Source organism: Akebia trifoliata, chromosome 5, assembly GCF_017979445.1.
Source record: "Akebia trifoliata isolate Shusen 1 chromosome 5, ASM1797944v1, whole genome shotgun sequence".
In the NCBI taxonomy this organism is placed as follows: Eukaryota; Viridiplantae; Streptophyta; class Magnoliopsida; order Ranunculales; family Lardizabalaceae; genus Akebia; species Akebia trifoliata.
In genome coordinates this window covers 5,933,927-5,961,361 of record NC_141379.1, presented here as the reverse complement: position 1 = coordinate 5,961,361, position 27,435 = coordinate 5,933,927, and the positions used below count along the sequence as shown (strand labels likewise).

Genomic DNA, 27,435 nt, shown 5'->3' with positions numbered 1-27,435 from the left:
GTATGATTGAAGTCTCCAATGAATTTTTATTAACTCTAATTTGTTTTCATGCCAGCTGTAGATACCTCAATTTGAACGGCCCCCACTCGAAAGGATCCAAAAAGATCATTTTTCTAGTAAAATCTGTCAACTAGCCTAAAAAATCCAAATCCCCGAAAATCAATATTTTGATCAAATCAAAGATCCTAAGACTCATAAAAGTCCTATGGATCCATAATAAGACTTATCTAAACCCCATCATCATTCTAACCCTAACCTAATCAAGTCCAACCCAACCCCTAAGTCTAATGGACTCAAACCATTACTCAATCCTAAACCCAAACCCCTACTCTAGCCCAAATCCATAATCATAACCAATAAAGATTCGTATCATCAATGATGGACGCTTATCACCACTACAACATACCTCCCAAAATCATTTTACCCAACCTCATTATCACCCATAAAAACTACACAACCTACACTTCATACCACCGCATAAGCCATCTTCATACCACCCCACATCTCAATTTCCATAATCAATTCACATAACCCACTCACCCCATACCATTGGACACATGTCACCATCTTCTCCACTCTCTCAAAATATCCATAATTGCCCCCCTTAAACAACCCTTCTTTTAACTAACACCCACACCCCTTAATCCTACCTGACACTCAACTCATATGAGTTGAAGGATCCAATCTAATTGAGTCAAAGAATGACTCATTTCCATTACCTTCCACAAATACTCATCCTCAACCTCAAAATAATAAACCTCCAATGCCTTCACTCCATGTCATTATCCTTTAATTTTCTATTTTTAACATTTCTAACTCCAAAAGTCATCCTCAAAACTTATAAAAATTTCCTTGTCCCTCTCAAAAAAAGCATGCTAAGCCTCTCAACTCTTAATATCTATCTCACTTCTCTCAATCCTTCTAAAGAAACTCTCAACTCACAACTTCAATATCCACAACTATTAATTATAAAGTTCATCCCTCTCAAATCTTCACATTATAAACATCTCAATCCATATCAATCCGTACACTAAAATAATTTTTACCTTCATCCTTAAAGTCTCAACACTTCAAGATCAAAATCAAAAGGACCCTTTCAAGGATTGAAAAGAAAATCCACAAAAAAAAAAGGAAAAGAAGGAAAGAAAGAGAAAGTAAAACTTTCAAGGTGAGTTTATAGTAGGATTTTCATTTTAAGTCCCCCTCTTTCCTTTCTACATATCCCTCTCCTATTTATCCCCCTCATGTCTTTAATTTTGATTTTAGAATGCCATAGGATGCAATAAGTACCCTCCCTTACTTTCGGTAGATCGGACTTCAGTTCGGTCGAAAGTGTAAGGGTTCTAACTACTTTTAAAAGAAAATTATTTTAAACCCTCAAACATTTGGTGCACATACCACAAAACTTGTTTTAAGGCTAAATGTGATTGGGCCTACATTTTTTATTTTCTTTTATATCTCTAAAATGACTACGTTGTTAAGATTACCATCATTTGATGGAGAAAGGGAGGTGCCTAATACCTTCCCCTCTCTCTAACCCTTACCTAGATCTTAGGTGGATCAATGTCTAATCCGTACGAGAGTCACTACAATGTCAAAATGACAACTTTTTCTAAAAAAATCTTTCGAGTGATCATTCACATCCTATTTTAAAAAAGAATGATGGCGATTCTAAATCCACGTAGAGGTGATCTTCGGATTCGAAAATCATGTATTTACACCAATATTAAATATTAACTTTGAATGAGTCTATAACTTGATTAACAAGTGGGTACAACAAGCCATTCTCAGTGAACTCAACTATGTGAGGACAACTCTTTGATGAAAGCAATTGCTTCTCGTGGAAATTTAAAATTTACATTTTGTAACGCTCAATTATATTGGGATGTACCACATGGCCAAATAACTACCAATCTTGTATTTGATACTGAATTAAATGTTTCAGAAAGTTTTGATTGCATAAAATGTATTCCGTGTATAGTGAACTAAATTGATTACATGAACTAAAACATTGTCCATCGGTTGAGAAATTATGTTATTAGGTGGTATGACTTGTACTTTGACCTCATTCTTAGGTGTTAATAGGTGCTATTGTAGTCCGTCTTATACAGTTTGGTATATGATAACTATTTTAGTGATGGTACTAATTTAGCAGGAGTTCATTCATGTTTGGAGGATCTTATTGTCCATTCCTCTCTACCCTCAAAATTCACCTAACATACAAGTATGAGAGAGAAAGGTAAAAGAGGAGAGAGAGAATGTAGAAATAGAGACAGTAGAGAAAGGCAGAGTGGGCTCGACTCAATTTCCTTATTGTCTTGGTTATTCTTTGGAGAAACTCTACTATTGATGCAAGGTGAAAAATAATCTTCCAATTAGTTCTTTGATTCCCAAAATAATACTGTACAATTGTATATTAAAACTTATTGATTCACACATAATACTAAGTGTTAGGAGTGAAGCCACGGAAGCAAACCACCTAGAGAGAAACCCTTTGTCGAAACTTATACCAAGTTCCAAAATCGGAACTTATACCAAGTTCCAAAACACACCAACAAGCAATGACCAACACTACAAGCAATCAAAGTAAAGTAAAACTAACTACGAACGTAAATAGCAATTAAAGAGATGCTCACGCAATATTTACGTGGTTCGGCGATGTGCCTACGTCCACGGGGGGTGAAGGGAGAATCTACTATAAGAAGAAACCAACGACTTACACAACCCGCAAGTTCGTCTCAAGAAGTTGGCTTGGTTTTTAATCAAAGAGAAGATCAACCTCTTCCTTTGTAATCTTTCCTAGCCCTCTCTCTAGATTTACAGATTTCTATCTCTCTTACATCTACCACAAGATAGCTACTGTATTTATAATAGAGAGAGATGTGCTATTGCCACACCAACTATTGTTGATAGATGCTATTGCCACACCAACTACTGTTGCTGATGCCACAATTCTTCACCTCGTACATAATTTGAAAAAACACCTCAAATTTTGGACGAAGAAAGGAAGAAGCTGCAAGCATGCAAAGCTATACCACACAAGAGTAACCTGTAACACCAACTCGGCTGCACCATTCTGACCATGGTTGCCTACGTACCCTCTGACCGGGATCAAGCCATCGTAGTTCTTTTCATCTCTTCATAAAGACTCCACCTCACCCCAACTCCGCCCCGAAGGGCCATGCCCTCTTGGGCAACTCAACACGGGCCAATATGAATCAAGTCCAAACAGTGCTGGAACTTGCTACCTGTCACCACCTTGGTTAACATGTCTGCGGGGTTCTCATTTGTATGCACCTTCATGAGAGAAACATCACCTTCCTCTATGACATCCCGCACAAAATGATACCTGACGTCGATATGCTTGGTACGAGCATGATGAACTTGATTCTTAGCCAAGTGAATCGCACTCTGACTATCACACCACAAGTTCACACAATCCTGCTTAATCCCCAAATCATCTAGAATACCCCACAACCACAATGCTTCCTTCACTCCCTCTGCCATGGCCATGTACTCGGCCTCTGTAGTAGAAAGTGCCACTGTAGCCTGTAACATCGATCGTCAACTAACTGGAGCACCATGTATACTGAACGCATAACTAGTAGTAGACCGTCGTCTATCTAGATCACCTGCATAATCTGAGTCAACAAACCCACTAATCTGACATGTATCTCCACCAAAACACAAACCCGTATCAGCGGTACCCTTCAAGTACCTCAGGACCCATTTCACTGCTTCCCAGTGCGTTTTCTCCGGGTTCGCCATGAACCTACTGACCGCTTGTGAAATATCTGGACGTGTACAAACCATGGCATACATCAAACTGCCAACTGCACTAGCATAAGGTACACGTTCCATGTGTGCCTTCTCTTCCACTGTAATGGGAGATTGTTTATTAGAGAGCCTGAAATGTGGAGCCAATGGAGTCACCACTGACTTAGCACCTTGCATCCTGAACCTTGCGATGACCCGCTCAATATAGCCTTTCTGACTTAAGAACAATCGCTGGTTTGACCTCTCTCTTCTGATCTCCATACCCAGTATTTTCTTAGCAGCACCCATGTCCTTCATCTCAAACTCTTTACCAAGTTGAGATTTCAGCTTATCTATCTCCACCTTGCTCAACGAAGCAATAAGCATGTCATCCACATACAAAAGAAGATAGATATAATCACCTCCACGAAGCTTCCAAATATACACACAACAGTCATAATCACTTCTGGAGAACCCATGCTTTAGCATGAAGGAATAAAATCGCTTGTACCACTGCCGAGGAGATTGCTTCAATCCATAAAGTGATTTCCTCAAGCGACATACCTGATGTTCCTTACCCTCAACCTTGTAGCCCTCAGGTTGGTGCATATAAATTTTCTCATCCAAGTCTCCGTGCAAGAAGGCTGTTTTGACATCGAGTTGTTCCAACTCAAGATCACCATGAGCAACAATACTCAATAGCACCCGAATAGAAGTATGCTTCACCACAGGAGAAAAAATCTCATTGTAATCAACACCCTCTCTTTGTGCAAACCCCTTTGCAACTAGTCTAGCCTTATACCTTGTACCGCCGAGATTGGAAGAATCCTCTTTCCTTTTGTACACCCACTTACAACCAATAGCTTTCTTTCCCACGGGCAATGGGACTACCTCCCATGTTTGGTTCTTCCAGAGAGATTTCATCTCTTCTTCCATCGCAGCTGACCAACTCTCACTATCTCTATCCCAAATAGCTTCTTTGAAGGTGACCGGCTCATCATCCTCCACTGAGAGTGCGTACTCAACCAAGTTTACCTGCCCATAATGCCTAAGAGGCTGATCTGAACCCAGCTTCTGAACTTGCTTGTATGCTCGCTTCGGCCTAGTGGAAGCCAATGACTTTTCAAGCTGTTGTTGTTGAAGCGCTTGTACATTCTCTTGTTGAACCTCCTTATGTTCAAGATCATCATCACTCTCATCTTGAGTGTCTCTATGATGCTCCTCTTGAACATGACTAGAACCTGGTTGGTCTTTAGGTTCTATATCAACCACTTGAGACTTTGAAGTCTCAACACCTTCATAACCGGGCACCATAGCTTTTGACAAAGCTACCATAGAGCTCTCATCAAAAGTAACATCTCTGCTGATTATGAACTTAGAATCCTCTACACACCAAAGGCGATAGCCTTTTACTCCCGTTGCATACCCCAAGAATATTGCCTTCTTGGCTCTAGCGGCAAGCTTTCCCTCGTTGACATGGTAATAAGCTGTGCAACCGAAAATTCTAAGTCTCTCATAATCTGCATGCTCTCCTGACCACACCCTGTAAGGTACATCTCCATCTAACTTCGAATGTGGAGACCGGTTCACTATGTAGCAAGCTGTAGCAACCGACTCTGCCCACCATTCTTTGCCCAAACCAGCATACGAGCGCATACACATTGCTCTCTCCCGCAATGTTCGGTTCAGTATCTCTACGACTCCATTCTGCTGTGGTGTTTTTCTAACTGTCCAATGTCGAGCAATACCTTCCTGATCACAGAACTCCTTGAAGGTACCCTCTGTATACTCTGTACCATTATCAGATCGTAATGTCTTCAGTTTTCTGCTCGTTCTGTTCTCAACCATTGCTTTCCACTTCTTGAATGTCTCGAATACCTCATTCTTATGCTTAAGGAAATAAATCCAAGCATACCTTGAATAATCATCCACGAATGAGACAAAATACCTAGAACCACCTTTGGAAGTTATCGTAGCCGGACCCCAAACATCTGTATGCACATAGTCTAATATACCTCTGCTTCTGTGTTTGCTTGAAGAAAACTGAACCCGGTGTGCCTTTCCATACACACAATGCTCACAAAATTTCATGCAAGGCTTTTTCATGTTCTTCAGCAAACCTTCCTTACCGAGCAGATTTAGACCCTTTTCTGACATATGCCCAAGTCGCCTGTGCCATAACCTAGTGCATTCAGTTGGGTCTCCACCACTTCCAGCTGTTCCAACTGCTACATTTCCTGTAACTGTAGTACCCAAAAGAGCATAGAGATTTCCATGACGAATACCCTTCATCACTACCAATGAACCATGAACAACCTTTTTCACTCCATTTTCCGTAACTATCTTGCAACCACCGGAGTCCAAAGCACCAACAGAAATAAGGTTTTTTCGCAAATCAGGGACATGTCTCACCTCCATCAAGGTTCTGACCACTCCATCATGCATCTTGATTCTAATTGAACCAAGCCCCACCGTTTTACAAGCATGATTATTACCCATCAATACGGTTCCACCATCAATGCCTTTGTAGGTAGTAAACCACTTCCTATTTGGACACATATGGTAAGAGCAACTCGAATCAAGAATCCACTTACCGGAGATTTCTCCATCACTCGTGACGGAGTAGCATTCATCGCTACCCCCTTCTTCCGAGGCATAGCTAGCCTCTTGCTTGCCTTGTTGCTTCCCATTAAACTTGCTTTTGTTGTTCTTCTTCCCGCCTACTCTTTTGTTAGGGCAATTTGCCTTGAAATGCCCAAGCTCACCGCATTTGAAACACGATCTTTCCGCAAGAGGTCTAGAACTCGATCTAGACTTTCCTCCATTGCCTTTTCCTCGCTCATTTCTTCTTCCTCTTACAAACAACCCTTGTGCTTGCTCCTTATTACCACTAATAGCCATGCCACTAGTTGCAATCTTTCGAAGATCATCCGCTAGAAGTGATGTTCTAGTCTCATTCATCGTTAAATTTTCACCCACAAGCATCAATGTTTGTACAAGGTTCTCATATGACTTTGGCAACGAAAGGAGCAACAAAAGTGCTTGATCCTCATCTTCTACCTTCACATCAATATCCTTCAAATCTGATATGATCCTATCAAACTTGTTAATGTACTCCCGGATTGGTGTATCTTCCTCCATCTTGCAAGTATACAATCTGGACTTCAAATAGATCCGATTTGTTAGAGTCTTCGTCATGAAGTTGTTTTCTAACTTTGACCACACACCCGCAGCCGTTACCTCTCCATCTACCAAGAAAGCTACATCCCTTTCAAGGCATAGAATTATCAACGCTCGTGCTTCGAGATTTAACTCTTCCTAATCCTCATCAGACATGTCTTTGTGCTTCTTTTCTTTTCCTGCCAACGCCTTATGCAATTTCTGTGAGATTAGCAAATTTTTCATTTGCATCCTCCAATAGGAAAAGTCATTCTTCCCATTGAACTTCTCTATCTCATACTTTCCCACTTTGACGGTTCCGCTAATAGACGTCATTATCCGCTTGTTTAACAACACTAGCTTCTCTCAGGAATTTCAACAAACACCTTGTGTACACTACACAATACCCAAGCAAATACCTCAAATCGGAGCTTAACCACCCTGATTTGAATAAGGGCTCTGATACCAATTGTTAGGAGTGAAGCCACGGAAGCAAACCACCTAGAGAGAAACCATTTGTCGAAACTTATACCAAGTTCCGAAATCGGAACTTATACCAAGTTCCAAAACACACCAACAAGCAATGACCAACACTACAAGCAATCAAAGTAAAGTAAAACTAACTACGAACGTAAATAGCAATTAAAGAGATGCTCACACAATATTTACGTGGTTCGGCGATGTGCCTACGTCCACGGGGGGTGAAGGGAGAATCTACTATAAGAAGAAACCAACGACTTACACAACCCGCAAGTTCGTCTCAAGAAGTTGGCTTGGTTTTTAATCAAAGAGAAGATCAACCTCTTCCTTTGTAATCTTTCCTAGCCCTCTCTCTAGATTTACAGATTTCTATCTCTCTTACATCTACCACAAGATAGCTACTGTATTTATAATAGAGAGAGATGTGTTATTGCCACACCAACTATTGTTGATAGATGCTATTGCCACACCAACTACTGTTGCTGATGCCACACTAAGCAATTGGAAGAAGAAAAAGAAAAAGAAAAATCTCTAAAAACATAAATTTTATTAATAAAAGATGTCGCACGTATTGGACTTACAATTACATTTATAGAGAAAAGGTATTATTCCTATAAAAGAATATGAAAATAGCCAAAAATATAAAAATTTCTAAAAATAGTGTAAAAAATGATATAAGCATGGAAATAAATATTACTTAATCCAAGAAGTAAGGCGGAATCGACAGTGTGTGATTCTAACTTCTATAACTGAAGTTATTAATAGAAGAAAACTTTCTAAAATAGTAAAAACATCTAAAAAATAAGATAAACAAAGGAATCAATCCTATAAATGAAAATCCATAATATGTGTATTGAAGATCTAGAATGGGTCTCCTCTAATGATTTTTACTCCATCACATGTCCTGATCCATGGGCGTAGTTGGACTTGTTGCACTACATTATAAGAAGAGTTCAAACTGGGCCCATAGACCCGACTGAGCAACAAAGTCAGAATCAACTATCCAACAAAAGGAAATCGACCATTTTAGTTTCTTCCAACATCTCAGAGATTGCAATTTATTAATATAATCATCTTCTACTAAGAAAGGATTGAAAGCTTTGGAATCCATGCATATTATACAAAAAGATGGATATCAGATGAGCTAACGATGAATCCCATTAACTAACAACAACAAAGCCTTATCCCAAAGATTTGAAATTGGCTAGTATGTTTAATTAAAGCTCAAAATTCTTTTTCTCTTGGGTAGGTGGGGGGAGGGGTTCATTTGTATGATAGAAATAATAAGAAACCACACCCAAACAATAATGAATATGATCACCTTGTATCCATTCATTAACTAATAGTTCCCACAATATCCGTTCCAAGGACTAACTCTCATGCTCATGCCAATGGTTGTGGTTCACATTGAAGTAGCCTTGAAAGATAAAAAAGAGGAATTTACTAAAATAGCATAGAAAGATGGGTAGACTACCCTTTCGTGATCAACTTTTGACGAATTTACGATTCTAGCTCACTGTTCATTTTAATTACTAAAATGTTAACGGGTAACGAATTTGGAGGTTTTAAAGTGACTATTTCGCAGGTTTAACGTGACAATTTCTCAGGTTAAAAGTGAAATTGTCACTTTAGACCTAAGAAATAGTCACTTTCAAACCACGGAATTTGTTGCCCATTCACTTTTTGGTAATTAAAATGAACAGTGAGATGGAATTGTAAATTCAAAAGTTGATCGCGTTTAAGTTTCTTATATATCTCTAGAAAGATATTGAAATTCCTGTCAGTATACATCAAAATATTTACAAAAATTGTGAAATAACATTTTCATAAGCACTTGCTTTTGATCAATACATCCATTTTTTTTTTTAAGTAACAACATTATAGACATGATTCAGCCTAATAAGGGATTAAGAGCTTATCATGCCTTGGATGTTTGTGATTAAGCGATTTCAGTTTGGGCCCGGATAATTGAATGTGATTCTTATAGTAAGCAAACTCACATATGATAGATGTACCAAACATAAAATTATCTCACAAGTTCAAGGAAGAGCATCAATGATCACAGATAACTGAAATCAGTGGCACTCACTTATTTAACCATGCCATTTCACTACTACTAGTGCTACTATTGTTGCTGATGCTAGAACTTGATCAAGCTTTAGGTGATTGAATGATCTTCTCCCGAATGCAATGGAGTCGTGCAGCTAGCTTTTCATTTGGTAAAAGTGTTTCCTCCACCACAGGAACGTCGCTGAGAGAGGTGACCCATGAGAAGATCAATGGGTTCCTTTGCGGGTCAATTAACTTGAAACCACTTGTTTCTTCATAAGCTTTACAGGGGCACAAAACTGAACTCAAGACGATCTCAAGAAATCCTAGCGAGGCTGTGGCATAGGAAAAGGGAGTGTGAGCAGAATAGAAGTCCTTTTGAAGCCCCTCTTCCACCACACTTAGATTCTCCAAAAACTCTTTCACGGCTTTCTCTTGTTCTTCCCCTTCTTGCAGAATAACTGCACAAAGACTTAGAAACAACTGCATGCATGGATCAAATTAGAATTAGTAACATAATTTGACTAATAATATTGTATGAAATCATGATCTGTTCTCAAACTCATTCGATCAAGACCAAGGTGACTTAGATGGCTATGTAATTATGGTCAATGTGAGAAGGTCAGACCCTTTCGTGTGGGTGCCAACCTCTAGTGATCAATTTGGAAGGTTGCACATTTTTCAAACCAACGATCCCCTTTCTTGGGCATGATTAAACCAGTTTGACCTATGATCAAACTTCTTTAATCAATGATCCAATGGTTAATTCATGTTCAAACCTCTTTAACCAGCAATCATTTGATGGTCAATTACTTTACAATCGATGCAAATGAACACCCTTTTATAACCATGCTCACGTATTCCAATCCAAAGTACATCCTCATTGATTAATCAACTGTCAAGATTGAAGATCGGTGATTCATTTGACAAATAATGAAGGAATCTTGACAACAATGAATATATATATATATTATTTTATATCACGGGTATCGCCACCCTTTGGGTGGGACTAATCCCACGGTCAGATGCACCGCCCCCTTGGAAAGTCCTACATGCAACAGGTTGAGTCAAGGGTCAATTGACCCTGGAGGGTGGCCCCAATGAATTCATAGCTTCATGGGGTTTCGAGCACTTGACCTACCCTTCCTAAGGAGCTCATCAAGGCTCGACTTGCCACTAGGCCAACCCTTTGGGGTTGACAACGATGAATATGTGCAATGTTTTATAAGTGCATTATATAATGTATATAAACACATGCACCAATGCAAATGCTGCAGCTTCGTTGCCTAACAAACATATCTTTCTTTCTTTTAGAAAAATAGAAGGTTCATTAACTGATTCCATTTCATCACTAAACTAGAAGGTGGCATGTGCAAACTCACATAGTTCTGAAGGGCTTATTTACAATTTAAAATATTAATTAAAGAATAATTTTGAAGATTTCATAGTAAAAGAAAGGATATTTTGTAATTTTGAAAACTTTCTTAATTTTCTTTTACCAAAATGGCCCTGAGTATATTAAGTTTAAATGTTAAAAGAGGGGACAATTTTTGGTGTCGAACCACTTCTACTCTGCCTTCTCTCATTATAACAGTAAAGATCAAATAAAATCTTAATGGAATGAGATTGAAATATCTCAAGATGCGAATAATAGATATTAGTGTATCCTCCTGACCCTCACCTCTTGGTGGATAAAATGAGACCAAAAGCGGACCTTGGCTCGTTGATAAGGATCCAAAGGCAGTAGGTTAGGGTGATGAGGCTCTCTCCAATTCTCGTCTATATATTCAAGGATGACGAGTGACTCAACGATGGGTCTTCCCTCATGTACTAACACAGGCACCTTCTTGTACACAGGATTGTAGTGCAACAACATCTCACTTTTGTTGCACAAATCTTCCTCCACATATTCATAGGGTACCCCCTTTATCTTAAGTCCTATTTCCACTCTCTTTGAAAATGGACTAGCCCACACACCATGTACCTTCACCTTCTCCCATTGTCTCTCTCATCTCCATTTTTTCAGATTTTCTTCTTTAAGTAATGTTTAATATGAAGTATTATGGATGATTAGACATTTGCTTTTTGACTTTTTTTTTTGTTTTTCCATTGTGAGTGAAACAGAGGAAATTAATAGTATGGGAATGTCGGATGGTATTTGAGATCTGTGGGTTGTGATAACCAATGGTTTGAACATAAGGACTACAACTGACTAAATACATGGTAAAAGGGATGATTCTAAAGACTCATATACATGATAAAATAAAATAGATAAACACAAAGATTAAATATTCATAATTTTGGTACCCAAGAAAGCTTTGTTAATTCTTTGTGGATGCTATACAGCACCTGGAATTCATCTCATGCTTGTAGGGTGGGGTGAACTTGGACAAAATCCATCCGTGTTCAAACAACATGTCCCCTCTAAAAATAAAATATAATAGAAAACAAAAAGCATCCATCTAGATTGACCAGGGCTGCAATTTAGGCGGGTTGGGGATCAACCCTTGTCCAACCCTAACTTGATAAACACCAACCCATGCCCATGCCCATGCCCAACCTGACCTCGGACATGAAATTATCAACCCAACCCAACTCAAGTCCGGTTGGTCATGTTAATTCATTCTTCATTAACACTAGGTAATTTAGTATCCATAAGGATTTATATAAAGATAATTGGCATGTAAAAGAATTTAAAATTTACAATTATAACAAAACTTCCAAAACCAAAGAGAAAAATCGATTTACTAAGCACAGTCGATCGTTATTGCTTTTCCATACGAACTAGATGAGTCTGATAACAATTGTTGCAATTTTGAAGATGCCTATCCAATGCGATTATAAAGAAAATAAAGAAAGTAAAGTTAAGTGAAGTAAAGAAATGAGAATACAATGATTCAAACGGATCAACAACCATGCCTACGTCTACAAATGGATCCAGTCTTCTTTACTATGATCAAAGAAAAATACAAGAATTTTAGTTTCAAAGCTAAGCAAACCCTTGCACACCTCTCTTCTACCTTGTTCTGGAGACCATCCTATAACATTGTTATTTATAAGGTTTCAAAAAATGAATTTATCCTAACCACTTGATTGAGATCTTACCTAACGACGAATAAAAGACACAAATAAATAACATGAACCGATGAATTGACAAATCTAGATAGGCCCTATTGTAGGGAATCTATAGTCTAGATCTTTTTGAAAAATGAAAATTTTAGATTAAAAAAAAAAAATTCTTGAGAGCACCCAATTTAATTTTGAAAAATTAAAACTAATAAAAAAGAAAAATTGGTTGTCAAGAATGGGATTCGAACCCATGCCCTTTCGGACCAGTACCTGAAACTGGCGCCTTAGACCAACTCGGCCATCTTGACTTTGTTTAGGAAATAAGAAACCAAATTTTCTTTATAAAACTGAGAGTCGCAAACGAAAAAACAAATGAAACCAAATTACCGTTGTTCAGTTTCCCGCGCTTTTGAAAACGATTAAACAACATAACAGCTCTATTATTCAAACCAAAAGAATTCTCTCTTCAAGTTCAATTCAAATTCTTCACTCTTTTCTCACAGATTCATATCGTCTCTTTCCCTTTTCGGGTAATTTTTTAAAGCGGACATGAAAATGATCACTCTTTCGACCCATTTCAGTGTTTTATAACCAGGCCACAACCCAAAATCCCACTAAGAGTTTTTTTTTTTTTTTTTTTTAAAAAAACATGCCCACACCATCAAAACAGTCTTCCCCAACCTGATCTCGTCAGTGTCAAATTCCTCAGAAAATGCTACTTTAAATCCGGTACAGTGGGCAATGCCCTCCTCGTATTCGAACAAATTTCTCACCCAAACTTTATCTTCTGGATTGGACATCGTGCTATTGGGTTACAACCAGAACTCACAATATTAGGAGTTACGGAAAGCTTAAAGCTTTGGCCAGTGAAACACATAACCTCACTCCTTAGGCTTTAAAAACACTGCTAGTATTCACAGATTGTGCTAAACCAGCAATGGGGAAGAGGCTATCCAAATCCATTCCTGCATATTTTTTTTTTATATAAAAAATCTGGGTTTTATTCGAATCCCACTTAGAGATATTCTTCAATAGATATCTACCAAAAAAATGGATTAAATTGGTCTACTTTGGGGATGCATAGAAACATGGAGACGTAGGCAGTTATTATTTTTGGTTTCATTATGCAGGACCGGAGCTCAGGAATGTATGTGACTCTATATTTTGTAGCACTTGAGTTCTTAACATTTTATACTCTATTCATTTGGGGAGACAGGTCCAATACTACAATTTTTAAATCTGGTTAGCTTGGCTTTTGATGTTTGGAATGATTATTTTTTTCAATGTAATCCAATCCAATTGTTGTGGTTTGGAGGAAGCTTATGGAGTTCTGTAACAAATTCATGACAAAGAGGAATGATTACTGGTTTCTTCGATCAATTTTCTGCGAGATCTTGCTTCAAGTGACCTTATCTGATGTTCTCAATGCATTCTGCTCTTCCATCCTTACGAAAATGTGAGGAAGTTCATGAGCATGATCTTCGTGTTAGAGTTGGTAGAGATGTTCTTAATGGATGTGCACTAGTGACTATCTACTCTAAATTCGGATCCCTGGTTCCTTTTAGAATGGTCTTCCAATGCCATAAAGAGATCAAATTTCATGGTCCTTCACAATATTGTCACTTCTTGACATGGCCAAGACTTTGACAACATCAATTAGTCTGCTAAGCTATTACATATCTGCATTGTGAAAGCATGCTTAGGCTCATACGTTTCAATCGGTTCTTACGAGTCCGTTTGGATAGAAAGTAGAAAGTAGTTTAGATAGAAAGTAACTTTTAAAAAATAGAAAATGGTTATCTTTTGCTTTCTAAAAAGTTAAGATTTTTTACTTTTTAAAAGTAATTTTCTAAAATGAATCAAAACTAGCATTTTAACTTTCAAAAGTAAAAAAAGTTACTTTTCTATGCGTATCCAAACATGCTCCTTGTCTTCCAGTAAAAGGTCCAAGGAAGGATCCTTCCAAAACCTTGATTTTCACTTATCAACAAAATATGAAAGAAAAAAAAAAAAACAACTAACATTGCATCGTGATCTTGGTTGCTTGATCATGTGCATGGATTAGGTGTCTGCCTATGTGTACTTGTGGTTTCAACTTCTTGGATTTTCTTAGTAGCCTTCAAGACAGTTTAGTTTCAAACTTTAGAAACCTAGTCTATATTCTATGACAATCATAAAGAAGATTGAGGGCCAACGAAAAGACTTAATCCACAAAGCAAACAGATAATGGTACTGTATATCACAATTAAATCAATTATGGCACGTGTTTGTGGAATAACTTGTAGATATCTCGCTAGGATACGAGGGAGAATCCCACGATAAACGAGGATTCCATGCATCAAACAGATCGGGAGGTGGACTGAAGGGAAACCCAACTGATCGAACGGTTCCCCACTGATTGTTAACATGGAATATGTTCGGGTTCTTAGTCAAGAACGTCTCTTCTGCCCCAGTGCCCATGTTCCCCTGCATCTCATGTGGTGAAGTGTTAGAGAAACTATTACGTTGCTGTTGCATCCCACAGAAATCTGTACTTTGGGAAGCTGTAGTGATGTCCCCAGGTAAGGCTTGAGACAGGTTTAGAAGCATGGAAGCAACATCAACTGCACACATACGAGGTCCTGACAAATCAAGGGGTGAAAATATGAAGCCATCGGTAAGGTCTCCATTTGCAATGGAAGGCAGAGATGGGTTAGGATTAATAGGTTTGTAAGACGAAACATCTACGACAGAAAAATTAGTAGGAGAGGGTTGTTGTAAATATTTGGCCTCAGTTGTGCAAGAGATGTTCTCTGAACTGAATTGAGTGCCATGTGCAGTTTCGGATAATGGAGAGACCCAAGATTGAGAGAGAGCCCTCTGTGCCATAGAATTTGTTTTCTTGAAGATCCTGCAAATAGCCCATGAATCCTGTGGGCCCAAGGAGATAATTGATTGGTGATTAATTGATAAGTGACACATCCAAATAGAAAAACAAGATAGAAGTCTGAAGAAAGTATTACATTGGCAGAGATGTTTCTATCTATGGGTCTCTTCTGTGGAGCTGTGTCGCTGAGCGAAGGCAATCTAAACTCGTGCATCATCCAGTCAGTTTTGATCCCTTTGGCTGCTCTGCCTGTGTAGAACACAAGGGACTTCTTAAGGCCGATGCATTTCGTTCCTTCGGAGGAGTAGACAGGACGGTCGGTCCCAGTAGCTTTCCAAAACCCGGCTCCTGTAACTCGGTTAGGCCTTGCACTGTTTCTATACTTTCGGTCTCTTGGACAGTAGAAATACCATTCTTTCTCCCCCGTTGTCGCCAACTCTAATAGCAAAAATGTGGATAAATTAGTTTGTCAAGTTCAAAACTAAGTAATGAAGGAAACAAGAAAATAAAAAAAAAAAGCAAAAGAAAATTTTTGATATTTTTATTCAGTTTAACTTTAAAACATTGGATCTTTTAAGAGTTCTAAAACGCTTCCACTGAAAACAGAGAAAAAGATGATAAAACATGAGACTTCTTTGCTTCATTCGTCAGTCTTTCTTGGCAAAGCTAAAACACAAGAAATCTAAGTTTTGGATTCATTAACCAAACCATACAAGCTGATTATCAAAGAAAGAGGCAAGCCTAAGAAGTCTAGAATTGCTTCCCATCCAACCAAAAGAACTCAAAGTCAGTCATGCAGTAAAGTTGCATTAACTTACTTGGAAGATCCCACGGATCATATTTGTAGATATCCAACTGTCTAATAAGCTCGATAGGAAGAGAACGCTGTTGAATCTTTCTCGTTAAATAGAACCCAACAAGCTCTTCGTCAGTAGGATGAAATCTGAACCCAGGGAGCATGATTTCATCTACTTTGTCGAAATCATTCTTCTCCTCCATAGCTCTCTTTTTCTCTCTCTCCCTTCTAACTCTATACTTATGCTCAGAAGTGTGGGAAGAAAGAAAGGTGACACGAATAGAAGACAAACAAAAACAGACTTCCTCAAACTAGACTGAGTTCTAAACGAAACCCATAAGCGAAAACCTCGAACACTGGTATCTAACAGTAGAGTAGCTTAAGCTATGACACAAATTACTATCAGAACTCAAGAAACTCAGTTTACAGCCCAATTTCACTTAGTTATACGCTTCCTGAGAATGGGTCTGCTTCCGCAGCTTCAGCCACCTTTTGGGGTGACTGTAATGGAGAGCGTGTTTTTTTCGAGGATTGCGGTGACTCGTTGAGAAGCTCAAACCAAGTTTTTAATCAAGAAACCAAAGTCAAGGGTGTGAGTTTTCAATGGAGACTCTTAGTTCTTCACTTCCCCTTGTGTACCCATTTAAGAGTTGTTTAAATCCAAAGCGAGGGATCTCAAGAGACTACAAAATCAGCAGTTTTTGTGGATTTTTAAATCAAATTATTTTTTTTTTTCACACTTCTCATGAAACTCCTCTATCCTCTACAAACCAAGACAAAGCAAGCTTCCAATGTAACAGTATTTTTTTAAAATCATCTTTGTTGAATTATTTTATGTAAACGTGGGGGGAACCAAGTTCCAATACAATACAAAAGCTCAAATTTATATTCAAATCCAAAAGATTCACTGAAAATTCCTTTGGGACCCCTTTACTCTATTTCAGAGAGAGAGAGAGAGATGGATAATGGATTAGATACTGTTTTAGTATCTCAGGATCCTAAAATCCCATTTCTATTCTTTGACTCAAAGCTTCTATTCTTCATTCTCACAATCAGATATATAAATCTGACCTGTCAGAGTGAATTTTTTTAGATCTTTGGGGGACCACTTACCCTGTGAGTAAAACAACCACCTCACCCCATTAAAGGGGCCCACTACTTATTTTTTAAGGCAACTAACCCTAAACCTACTATATTGCCCTCAACTGTTTGGCAAGTTTTAGGGTGCACTAATAGTCTTGAAATCTTAGTAACCCTTCCTTCAAATAAATTAGTTTGTTTATTCTTTTCTGTTTTTTTTATGATGGAATAGGAAAAATCATGTTTGTCTATGAATAATGACTATTTTAGCCTTGTATTTTAATTGTTTAACAGTATAATCTCAAACCATAATTTTACTCTGGTAATTGGTGACTTTCTTGAGCAGTTGAATAAATATACTAAATTCAATGTAAAATGACAATTCTGGCTGTAGGGTTTACCTGATTTTTGGTGACTTATATGCGTTAAAACCCATAGACCTAACTCATCCTTGAAAATCAGCTTGCAAGGAGACGGTTGTTCCTGCTGTATGCATTGCACATCCCATTAGTACCCAGGCGATGTGGGACTATACTAACACTCCTCCTCACCGTCAGGACTGGAGACACTCAGCTCTCCCCCTTCACGTAGGGTTGGAGATACTAACCCAACCCATCCTTGAGATAGACCCACTCTAATACCATATTAAAGCTCATAGGCCTAACTCATCCTTGAAAATCGGCTTGCAAAGAGAGGGTTGCCACCACTATAAACATTGCACATCCCAATAATACCTAGGCGATGTGGGAGTACTCTTACAATATGTTCTAGCATCAAACTTCGGGGCATAAAAAGAGTTTCTCTTGTTAATTTTTTCTTCAGTTTTCATAATAAAACTAAACCAATTGGGAATGTTATCGAGCCATTTAATGTGACAATTTCTACAAAGTATAAACATCAGAATGCTATTTTAGTCAACTAAGTTATCTAAGTCATTATCACATATTAAGTGGTAAAATGGGAAGGCAAATAAGGTGGGTCTTGTTTTAACCATTATCTCCTTCTTAGAATGATTGGATTGGTCATTTGGTTGACTAGCTTAGTTTTCCAAGTTCTTGCCATGTTGCAAGAATGACCACTTAGCTTAAGAGGTAAGACCTTGTGGAGGTTGTTCCCAAGGTTTTAGGCTCGAACCCCTTCTTATACTAATGTTAACTGTTAACCACTAACCCCACCTAGCAAAAAAAAATAAAAAATTTCTTGCCATGTTGCACCAAAACCAGAGTAGAAGAAAGCTTTCAAATCCTCATGCACAAATAAATCCGATTTTAAAATTTATATCTACGGGGCATTTTAGTCATGTAAAAGAATTCATAAGTCAATGTACTTGATAGTTTAGACTTAAAAATTACCTCCAAATATGGATTTTCTCATATCCTTGATCATTGGTATTGTTAAACGAGGTTTTTTAAAGGTAAACCATTAAAGTCCACATTCCTTTAAAGCCCTCATCATATTTAAACTAATTTCCATTACTTAAGTGTGCTAACCATGTCTGCTAGCTGGAGAACAAGTGGAGTATCCTCTATTAAATGGGGAAGATATTCAAGTCAAATACCTAACTTGGAACTCCAAATTTAGTGAATTTCCCCAAATCTAACCCTTGTTTCTCACTTCTTGACCTAGGGTTTGCTGTTCATGCTTGTAACCCAAGTTAATTTTTTTTTGTCAAATTCTTAAAATCCAAGTTTCCTACCTCTTTCATACATTAAATTACCCCCCCCCCCTTCCCTTGCGCAAGCACGAAATCAAATTATTTCTAATTTAATAAGTCCACGCTGTTTAGAAAATGTTCATAACGTGGTTATAACATGACTATCCAATCTTACAGTATTTGCCTTATGAATGTCACTTGTTTCAAAAATTAGGCTTTTATAATGTCTCTCCAAACGTTGTTTTAGTGTACCATTTTAAATAATAATGGTTATAGTAACATGTAGTTAATGTTCTTTTGTTTTGTGTTTTTTTTTTTTTTTTTCTAATGTGGTATCCCTATAGACAGCAGACTGGGCCGCATCTGGGCTTTGCCCAGTCCATAGATAATGATCTGGTCCAAGGACTGTTCCCGGGGCACATGCACTGCTTGCGCATCACATGCACCAGATAAATGAGGGTGTACCCTCACGGGTGGCCCCTAAGGAATTAATATTCATACCGGGCATTGAACTCATACTACACATGTAGTTAATGTTCTTCTATATATAAAGGCCATTGTTGTTGTTGTTGTTGTTGTTGCTGTGCTGTTGCTGTTGCTGCTGTTGTTATTATTATTACTACTACTACTACAGGTACTAGTTGACCCCACAAGAGTTTCCTAACATACAACTGAGTAAGCCAAGAAATCACCAAGTTTTTTGCACACACAACATGACCAAAAGGGGCAAACACCTGACTAGTTTTTTCTGCTGAGTCAACCCTTTGGACAACATAGTAATTGTCAAATTATTTGAAAGATTGAAATTTAAATTTCAAGAATCTGGGTTTTGATAAGAATCTGGTTTGATAATTTATAGAATCGATTTTGGATCCTGCAAGTCCCAATGTGATAGTAATCTGATCTGATCTGATTGTTATTGGATCGCTTTTGTAGGCAAACAAGAGTTTGTGATCGGCAGGGGTGAATGCAATGGTTTGTTGAGAAAATGCCAGGTGTAATCTAATGGAGAGTGTTCCTTCAAAATTTTGAAGCGGGCTGCGCGCTTTTTCAACATGTATATCATGATTGAAGGATTAGATATGGATGGGAATGTTAAAAAGATAAATCACTTGATTTCTTTTCTTTCGGTTTTATAATATTTATATTATGTCCACACTAATTGTTTTCTATTGATTCCATTGTTTTGGCGGATCGTTGTCAATTTGATCAACCATCCATGTGATGTGAACATAACCCTTCTTAAACAAACTCATGTGTCCAAAGTAGGAGTCCACATTATCAAACTTTTAATTACTGGTAATTTAAAATTCAGTTTTATTATTTTTAATGATTTAGATTCCTCAAGTATCCCAAAAGGTCAATATATCAGGCTTTCAATTCACTCAAACATCCAATTGGATCAATATTATTTTGTTGAGAGGGATCAATTTGTTGAAAGCTACACAAATCTAATTTGCTGTGCCTTCTATAAATTATAACCCAAGTGTGCTTTCAATTACTTCTATTACAAGTTTCCATTCAAATCTCATCTTTAATTAATATGAAAGGTCATTAGAGACCTCCAAGTACCCAACCCAACCCATAAAAGACAATCAAAAATAAATATTATAAACATCAATCATTATTTCCTTTTTATTCTGAACTTATTATTTCTAGATTTTTGGACTTTTTTTTTACCCTACTATTAGGCCTTTTATGTATGAAAGACTCCCCTCACGTGGCATATACTCAATCGACTCCCTTAATGGGATGTGTTAGAACCATAGATTTTCTTTCATCGGGATACACAACTGCACAGATTTATGGAGATGTGGTGTTGTGTATCCCAATACATAAAGTCTATGGTTATGACACACACCCAGTAAGGGGAGTTAATTGAATATGCCACGTGGGAGAGTAATATTATCACCACTCTTTCAAATACTACCACATTGTTGATGCTAAGTAGTATCAGCTTGCTTGTGAAATTTAAGATTCCCATGGAAGTTGACTCCCAGAAGCAAAGAGAAAAGGATCTATTAAAGAAGATAGGCCCATATGTAAGTTTCTTTAAAAAAATTAAATAAATAATGTAAATTTATATCATAGTTTATAATTTAATACACCACTAACAAATTATCTCATGTGGATATGGGCATTGAGAATTTTGCAATTTTATTCGTTTTGACCAATAATATCCTAATAATTAGTAAGAATAAATGTATCATGGGAGTATTTTTAGAAGAAAATTTTGGTGTCACAAGTTGCAACCCTATTCTTCTCTCATTATAAATATACAATCGAATAATTGAATTTGATCCAATCTAATTGTTATCAGATAGATTGGTACTCGGTCCACCCCGATCCAAAATGTCATGTTCATATACCATACTTGACCGTGATGCCTACTGATCAGATGGTTAGAATAATTTTACAGTCTGAATCAAACAATCAGTGAAGGTTGAAAAGTTGAATGTAGATTACAAACTCTACTCCATAAACAATACAAGTTACATAAATTTGAAAACCATATCCATACTGCTATTCACAAATGCAGTAAGCTGACCATCTTTGTCCTGCTCATCACTACAAATGACAATCTTGAATCAATTAAGATCACAAGATTCTTTTTGTCCAAAGCTCTTGCAATGATGGAGACATCCATCATTTGATAATAAGGATTGGTAGATGGCCCCCAAAATTATATAAATAAGATTATAAGAGCCCGTGGCACACCTAGCTCCCACTCATACAGGCTAGTGATCATCCTTGTTCAACTTACCTGGATGAAACTAAATAAAACAACTAAGAAGAAAAGATAATAAAGAAAACTGCACAAACTTCCAAACACTGCAGTTTTTAGCGGGACCAAAAAATTCAAACCTGATTCAGGATGCCTGCAACAATTCCTTGATGTCATATCCTTGAAACTGCATGGACAAACACCAAACATGGGCTTAAAGACTAGCAAACAATTGATTGCCCTAGGTAGTTAAATGGTGTAGAGCCGAAAAATTGCTTTTAATAACAGTATGTTGGAAGAATTCAATTAAAAATGATGAGGTATGTCTATACTATTTTCTTGTAGTAACATCAATGTTCAACATTCAGATGTAGCCTACATCAAGAAAATTTAAATCCATTAATAAATTTGATTGCTTTACCTGAAGAAATGTTAGAAGCAAGATAACACCGGAGTTCCAGAGTGCATGTATTGTGATTGGGGTAAGAAGATTGCGAGTTTGAGCATATGAGAATCCCAATGCGGTCCCTGCAAGAATCATGAAATTCAGTTGGTTTCTTTAAAGAGCATAGTAGACATCCAAGTCAAAACTTGATCTTCACACATCTCTTATGATTTATATGAAATTAAGGTTAAGAAAAAGTGAGGGAAAAAAAAATGACTTCAATTATCACTCTGATTGATTCACAAAAATTATAGCATATAGCAATTCATTCCAATCCCAGACCTAAGGTGATTTTCAAACAAATACTAGATAGAATGATCACCACTTGGAGAATTCTTTCATTTCTGTCATTTTCCAATCGACCTAAACATCATAAAAGTGTTTTTTTTATGGACAAGTATTTACATATTAACGCATATTCAAAACTAGCCATCAACTATATCAACAAATGTTTTATTTGTTGGGTTGGTTGTCTAAGATGACCATACAATAGAAGTAGAAGTATTACCTAGCACAAAGAGCTGGGGAAACTCTCCAGGAGTGAGATGGGCAAGAGCAAACATTGCTGCACTTAAAAGAACAGAAACTGGAGTAGGAAACCTACAGATATAATATAACAATCATGAGAGAATACATAAATAAGGTTCAGAACCAAATGTCAGGTAATTAATTAGTAAATCAACCACAACTCTAGATCTTGTTCCTGCACCACCTGGTGAATGAACAAGCTAAAACAATATTAACGGCGAAATCTAGATTCTTGTTCAGAAAATTTCAGATTTGGCTCAATTCAATCCAATTTCAGGTTAGCGAATTTTGCTCCAGTTACAGTTCCGTTGCTCATCAATTAACTTAAAAAGTCAATAAATATGACTCAATTCAAGATTCTCACGCTAGTTTCTTCGAGTTCTACATTTTCTCAAGTATTAGGAAAAATGTCTAAAAATTTAAGACTTTATGAAGACCTAATGGAGGAATCGTCTTCAAATCAGTAAGACATGGTTGATTTGAGATCTTGTTGTATCATTTCTATATAACAAACAATGTTATGGGAGGCAATTCATGGAAGGATTTAAGTCTGGATCAGCATTCCCACTATTCAGTATTAGAAAGGAATTTTACCACGTAGTAAGGAACACCATCAGAAACCCTCGAAACACAGTTTCCTCAAGCAGTGGCGCCAACACACCAGTGATGCCCACTAGACAGGCAGTGCTATACCCAACAACAATGAACACTGAAATATTATTAGTTTGTCAAAATAGCAATGCAACATAATAATGATATCCACAAGTATTATTATCACGTTAAACAAGGGAAGTATCTTTAAATAACTTAGTTTTGAAATTGATAGCCACAACATTGGCAGGAAATCAGCATGTGTTTCTTTCTATACATCATTACCTGATACCTGAAGAGCCAATCAATGGCAGCAAGCGAACTAGAGCATCAGTCTGAAAGAAATTTTGTAAAATAACAAGTAAAGAAATTATACCTAGAGCAGTGTAAAGGAAAACTAAAAAGAAGCAGAAAAATCCATCTCATTTGTTCAAACAGATGATATGTGGATCGAGGAAGTGAAAATATGTGAATATAAGCTCATATCTCTCCGTGTGTATAGGTATGTATCAAAGACTATTCAGTTATTCTTTCTCTAATATCATTTGAAGAAAACTAAGCCTAGTTTCATTAATAAGGGAAAACACAGAAGTTGTGTTTGTTATTTAAATTACTTTATCATTAAGTATTAATAAATAAATTCAATGTCACATAGGCCCTGAGGCACGACATTTTCAACTACATTACCTATGAAGATGAGATAGAAGCAAGCGAAGAGTGCTCTAAGTCTCAAATACGTAATAATAAAGAGAACAATTCTATATCAAGTTCCAAAAAATGAAAATTCCAAATCTAACCTCTCGTTGTGGGTTCTCGCCACTGAACAAGGCCATGGAAACTCCAAGTAATGAGATAGAAGCAAGGGCACCAACAAAACCAACTCCAGCCCACAGGAGCCACCCGTTCTGTAGATTGAAAGGTTCCTTCCATTCTGAAACAATTACAACCTATGTTGTGATATAAAGTGCAAAAGAATCCACATAGAACCAAATGTCTACCAATGGCAACATGTAAAATTTGAATTTTGCATTTTTGACAACAAACTAAGTAAAACTCATTGTCTCTTCTTATCCTGAGTCATCTTTCAATGGCCAAGTTCCAACAGAAAAACACTAGTACTAAAAAGTATTCATGCACATACCATAGCGGAAAACATCATCTGGAAGAGGTTTAGAAGTGTTGGCGATACCATATAGAACTCCCAGTACAACTGCAGTGGCTATGCTGCAAAGAAATTAATGGAGATTGTAAAAGAAAATATTATACTTATTTTGAGTTTGCAAAGTCCATCTGAGGAAACTTCCCAACAAACAGAAGAGAAAATCTGAGGTACCCAACTAGCCCACCATAAGGGCAGTTTATTGTCGCTATCAACAATAATGAAGGTGTAGCTTCATAAGTTGGTAAAGTCTGTGATTGGTAGTACCACAGACCTGGGTTCAAAACCCAACTTCAAGCGCTTGTCTATCAAAAAACGAAAAAGGGGATGTTCAAAATGGCATAGAAATACATGTGTAGTACATGGTGTTAGGTGGGGTATTTGATGTTTCCCACCTAGAATTTCCTGAACATTGAAGTGCCAACTTGGCTAAGTGGTAAGAAGTGTGGAGTGTTGTCCCCACATCATAGGTTAAAATCCCCTTGAACCCAACTTCATTTCCTAACCACTAACCCTATAACTATCGGAAAAAAATATATATATCCTGAGCATAAATTTGACCAATTGATGACTGACAATCTGTTCTATCATTCTTTTGGACAGTCTGAATGAATATGGAAAATGGTTGAGAAAAGAAACCCAACTGGACAGATGGTTAGTTGGCTACTCTCATCTCATACCTGCCTATGAACCATATCCAGCACGTAGACGTCTAAAAGTCTATCTCACTAGTATCTTATATCAATCAAAAAAAAAACTATGAGTTAATGTAACTAAGAATCAAGGATAGTCATCCATACGCCTGTTCGATGAATAGTATTTCTGCTTTCTCATCTAAACTGAGTTCTCCAATCTGCAATCCTAGATATGATACAACTGCAGCTTCTACCAATCCTGTCAAACCAAAACTGCCTGAACAAACATTAGTTTCACTCTAACAATAACAATTACATATCCCTCCACTGAAAAAAAAATTGAAGATTGAGAATGGATACAAATTTCAGGATTTCCTGAAAATATGTGTGCACAAGGAAGAAAACAAAATAACCATTAGACTATAAGAGAGCTACAAACACCCTTAGAAAATCCACCGAAAACTTGTATTCAGAAATCTCTTTGCAAGTAATGGGACCACCATGATCACTACTCAGCTAAAAAACCCATTGTAGAGCAAAAAATTATCTTATTGCACTTCAAGATGAGATTTTGGTAAGAATAGAAGGTACCTTAATCCGCATGCAAACATGGTGAGGCTAAATGTTTGCCATTTCCAAGGCACTTCCCAACGCTTGAGGATGGGCCAATCCAGTCCAGTGTCCTGAAAAGAGTACAACCTTATATTTATCCAACACGTTTTGAACTCCAAAGACTTTAGAGAAAATTACCATAACAGTGAAGTAAAATTGAAAATTTATCAAAACAGCATATTGTTCATTTTAATTCCAAAAATGGTAAATTAGTGTTTTCAGAATTAAAATATTCTACCAAAAGAGTACAAGGAGTTTTCCTAGTCCATAAAACAGTAAATGCTTTCCCTGTTTTAATTTCAGTAAAACAATTAAAAAAAAGTTCTGTTTTATAAAACAGTGAACTTTTTCCCTACTTTAACGAAAATAATTTAAGAGTCCTGATAATGCACTTCCCAACACGGCTCCCAAGGCGTACAGATCTAAGGTTCCCAAATTTGTCACGTCAGGGAGTCGATTGAGTATGCCACCTGGCAAATCATATTATCATGACTCATATTTTAATTCCGATACTGGTAAATTACCGAATTTAGAATGAAAATGAACAGTGTACCGATTTGGTACTTTTTAAGAACAATTGTTATCGGTTTTCATGCCACATTGTGTTGTATATGCAAATAATACTATACTGTACAACGGTCATCTTCCCAATTGCAGTGTCCCTCATCCATTATTTTTTAGATAATTAAAAAAAAAAATTTCTCAACCTACAATATAGTTTGGATTCATCTCAATCATCCAAACAAATTTTTAAAAAAAAAAAAAAAAAACCACAGAAATGATGAAAACTCAATCTGAATTCAAGTAAAGATTCCATCTTTCAATCGAAAAGCAAAGCCAGAGTAAAGAAGAGAGAATTATAACATTAAATTCACAGAATCTCTTTGAGAATGAAAGAAAGAAATTTAACTAAAATCTGGAAAACGACTTTAAAAAAAAAAAAATTTTAAAATTCCTTAGATAGGAAACCCACCTTTCCTTGATTATTATTATTGCTCTGAGACTGAGATTCTTCTTTTGGGCTGTTACAACAGATGGAACAGATTCCTCTCTCATAACCAGGAGACCTCTTCACAGATGGAAACCCTAGAAGTTGGTTCGATTGGTGAAGCGAGAAACGAAGAGGAAAATTAAGGCTTTTTCTGAGAAGAAAATCGTGATTTCGTTTCGAAACAAGGAGCTTTGGGAAAGAAGAGAAACTGAGGAGCGAAGATTGAATGGGCGATGGAGTTATTGTTGCAACCATGATTGAAGTTGAGTTCAGCTCAATCGCTCTGCTTCTCAAAACCCTAAACCCTCAGATTTGCTTCGCAGAGTTGTAGAAGATAAGGTCAGTCCCCTGGTGACCTTTAAATTTCAAAAAGATGTCCGTTTAGTCGTGCAACGATTGAGCTGAACTCAACTTATGGGATCGGATCGGCTGAGTCTGGCTTGAAGCGGGTGTGAGTTCAAACCGATTCCAGATCAATTGAAGAATATATTAAAATTATAAATTTTATTATAAATTGAAGTAATAAGTGCCACAACCACAAAATCTCATTTCTGATTTATAACAATATCCTTAAATTCGTCTTCTAATTCTTATTCCTTTTTCTCATTTGTAGTTGAATGTGCGAGCTTTTCCTTCTTTATGATTTGAAGATTTAGCGAAAAATTTCAAAATTGTTTCAGAAATCAAGATAGCTATCTGATTCATTTTCAATATTATTTTGAATGAGAAGAGAGAGGAAACCAAGATTTAAAATTATGACTTGGATCCGGTTTTAAAATCATTTTACTTAATTTTGTTATTAAAAAACATTCAAAGCCATTCTGTATTAGAGTGGTTCAT

General features: G+C 37.0%; 3 protein-coding genes and 1 non-coding gene across 6 annotated transcripts; all 4 read right to left on the bottom strand.

Annotated features, from left to right (window-relative positions):
- Positions 1 to 9,179: 9,179 nt before the first annotated feature.
- On the bottom strand, positions 9,180 to 11,462 carry LOC147401249 (glutathione S-transferase U9-like). Its single transcript, XM_086442456.1, has 2 exons — positions 11,126 to 11,462; positions 9,180 to 9,927 (listed from the first exon to the last, which is right to left on the bottom strand). Exons 1-2 carry the CDS (start codon positions 11,318 to 11,320, stop codon positions 9,547 to 9,549), a joined length of 576 nt encoding a protein of 191 aa, XP_086298582.1. The 5' UTR covers positions 11,321 to 11,462; the 3' UTR covers positions 9,180 to 9,546.
- Positions 11,463 to 12,740: 1,278 nt separating this feature from the next.
- TRNAL-CAG (transfer RNA leucine (anticodon CAG)) lies at positions 12,741 to 12,821 on the bottom strand. The gene has a single exon. It is a non-coding gene; the product is annotated as a tRNA-Leu (tRNA).
- A 1,942-nt stretch (positions 12,822 to 14,763) lies between these two features.
- Positions 14,764 to 16,796, bottom strand: LOC147401247 (protein FEZ-like). Its single transcript, XM_086441678.1, has 3 exons — positions 16,198 to 16,796; positions 15,516 to 15,817; positions 14,764 to 15,423 (listed from the first exon to the last, which is right to left on the bottom strand). The coding sequence occupies exons 1-3, from the start codon at positions 16,376 to 16,378 to the stop codon at positions 14,764 to 14,766; spliced, it is 1,143 nt and encodes a 380-aa protein (XP_086297804.1). The 5' UTR covers positions 16,379 to 16,796.
- Positions 16,797 to 21,204: 4,408 nt separating this feature from the next.
- On the bottom strand, positions 21,205 to 26,964 carry LOC147401246 (uncharacterized). 3 transcript variants are annotated; one of them, XM_086442455.1, is made up of 11 exons: positions 26,578 to 26,964; positions 25,584 to 25,675; positions 25,158 to 25,265; positions 24,340 to 24,422; positions 23,996 to 24,129; positions 23,484 to 23,533; positions 23,202 to 23,294; positions 22,588 to 22,679; positions 22,056 to 22,162; positions 21,775 to 21,821; positions 21,205 to 21,696 (listed from the first exon to the last, which is right to left on the bottom strand). In XM_086442455.1, the coding sequence occupies exons 1-10, from the start codon at positions 26,848 to 26,850 to the stop codon at positions 21,780 to 21,782; spliced, it is 1,074 nt and encodes a 357-aa protein (XP_086298581.1). In that variant the 5' UTR covers positions 26,851 to 26,964; the 3' UTR covers positions 21,205 to 21,696; positions 21,775 to 21,779. The 3 variants fall into 3 exon arrangements, with proteins under 3 accessions (XP_086298581.1, XP_086298580.1, XP_086298579.1); XM_086442454.1 differs by having other exon boundaries at positions 21,205 to 21,683; XM_086442453.1 differs by having other exon boundaries at positions 21,205 to 21,673; positions 26,578 to 26,963.
- Positions 26,965 to 27,435: the final 471 nt, after the last annotated feature.

Coding starts and splice junctions, on each gene's coding strand:
- LOC147401247 (XM_086441678.1), bottom strand. CDS start 16,378: ATGGAGGAGAAGAATGATTTCGACAAAGTAGATGAAATCATGCTCCCT. Junction 15,818..16,197: donor TGATCCGTGGGATCTTCCAA/GTAAGTTAATGC, acceptor TTTTGCTATTAG/AGTTGGCGACAACGGGGGAG. Junction 15,424..15,515: donor ATAGAAACATCTCTGCCAAT/GTAATACTTTCT, acceptor TTGGGCCCACAG/GATTCATGGGCTATTTGCAG.
- LOC147401249 (XM_086442456.1), bottom strand. CDS start 11,320: ATGTTGTTGCACTACAATCCTGTGTACAAGAAGGTGCCTGTGTTAGTA. Junction 9,928..11,125: donor CTCATTTTATCCACCAAGAG/GTGAGGGTCAGG, acceptor CCATGCATGCAG/TTGTTTCTAAGTCTTTGTGC.
- LOC147401246 (XM_086442455.1), bottom strand. CDS start 26,850: ATGGTTGCAACAATAACTCCATCGCCCATTCAATCTTCGCTCCTCAGT. Junction 25,676..26,577: donor ATAATAATAATCAAGGAAAG/GTGGGTTTCCTA, acceptor TACTCTTTTCAG/GACACTGGACTGGATTGGCC. Junction 23,534..23,995: donor GCGAGAACCCACAACGAGAG/GTTAGATTTGGA, acceptor AATTTCTTTCAG/ACTGATGCTCTAGTTCGCTT.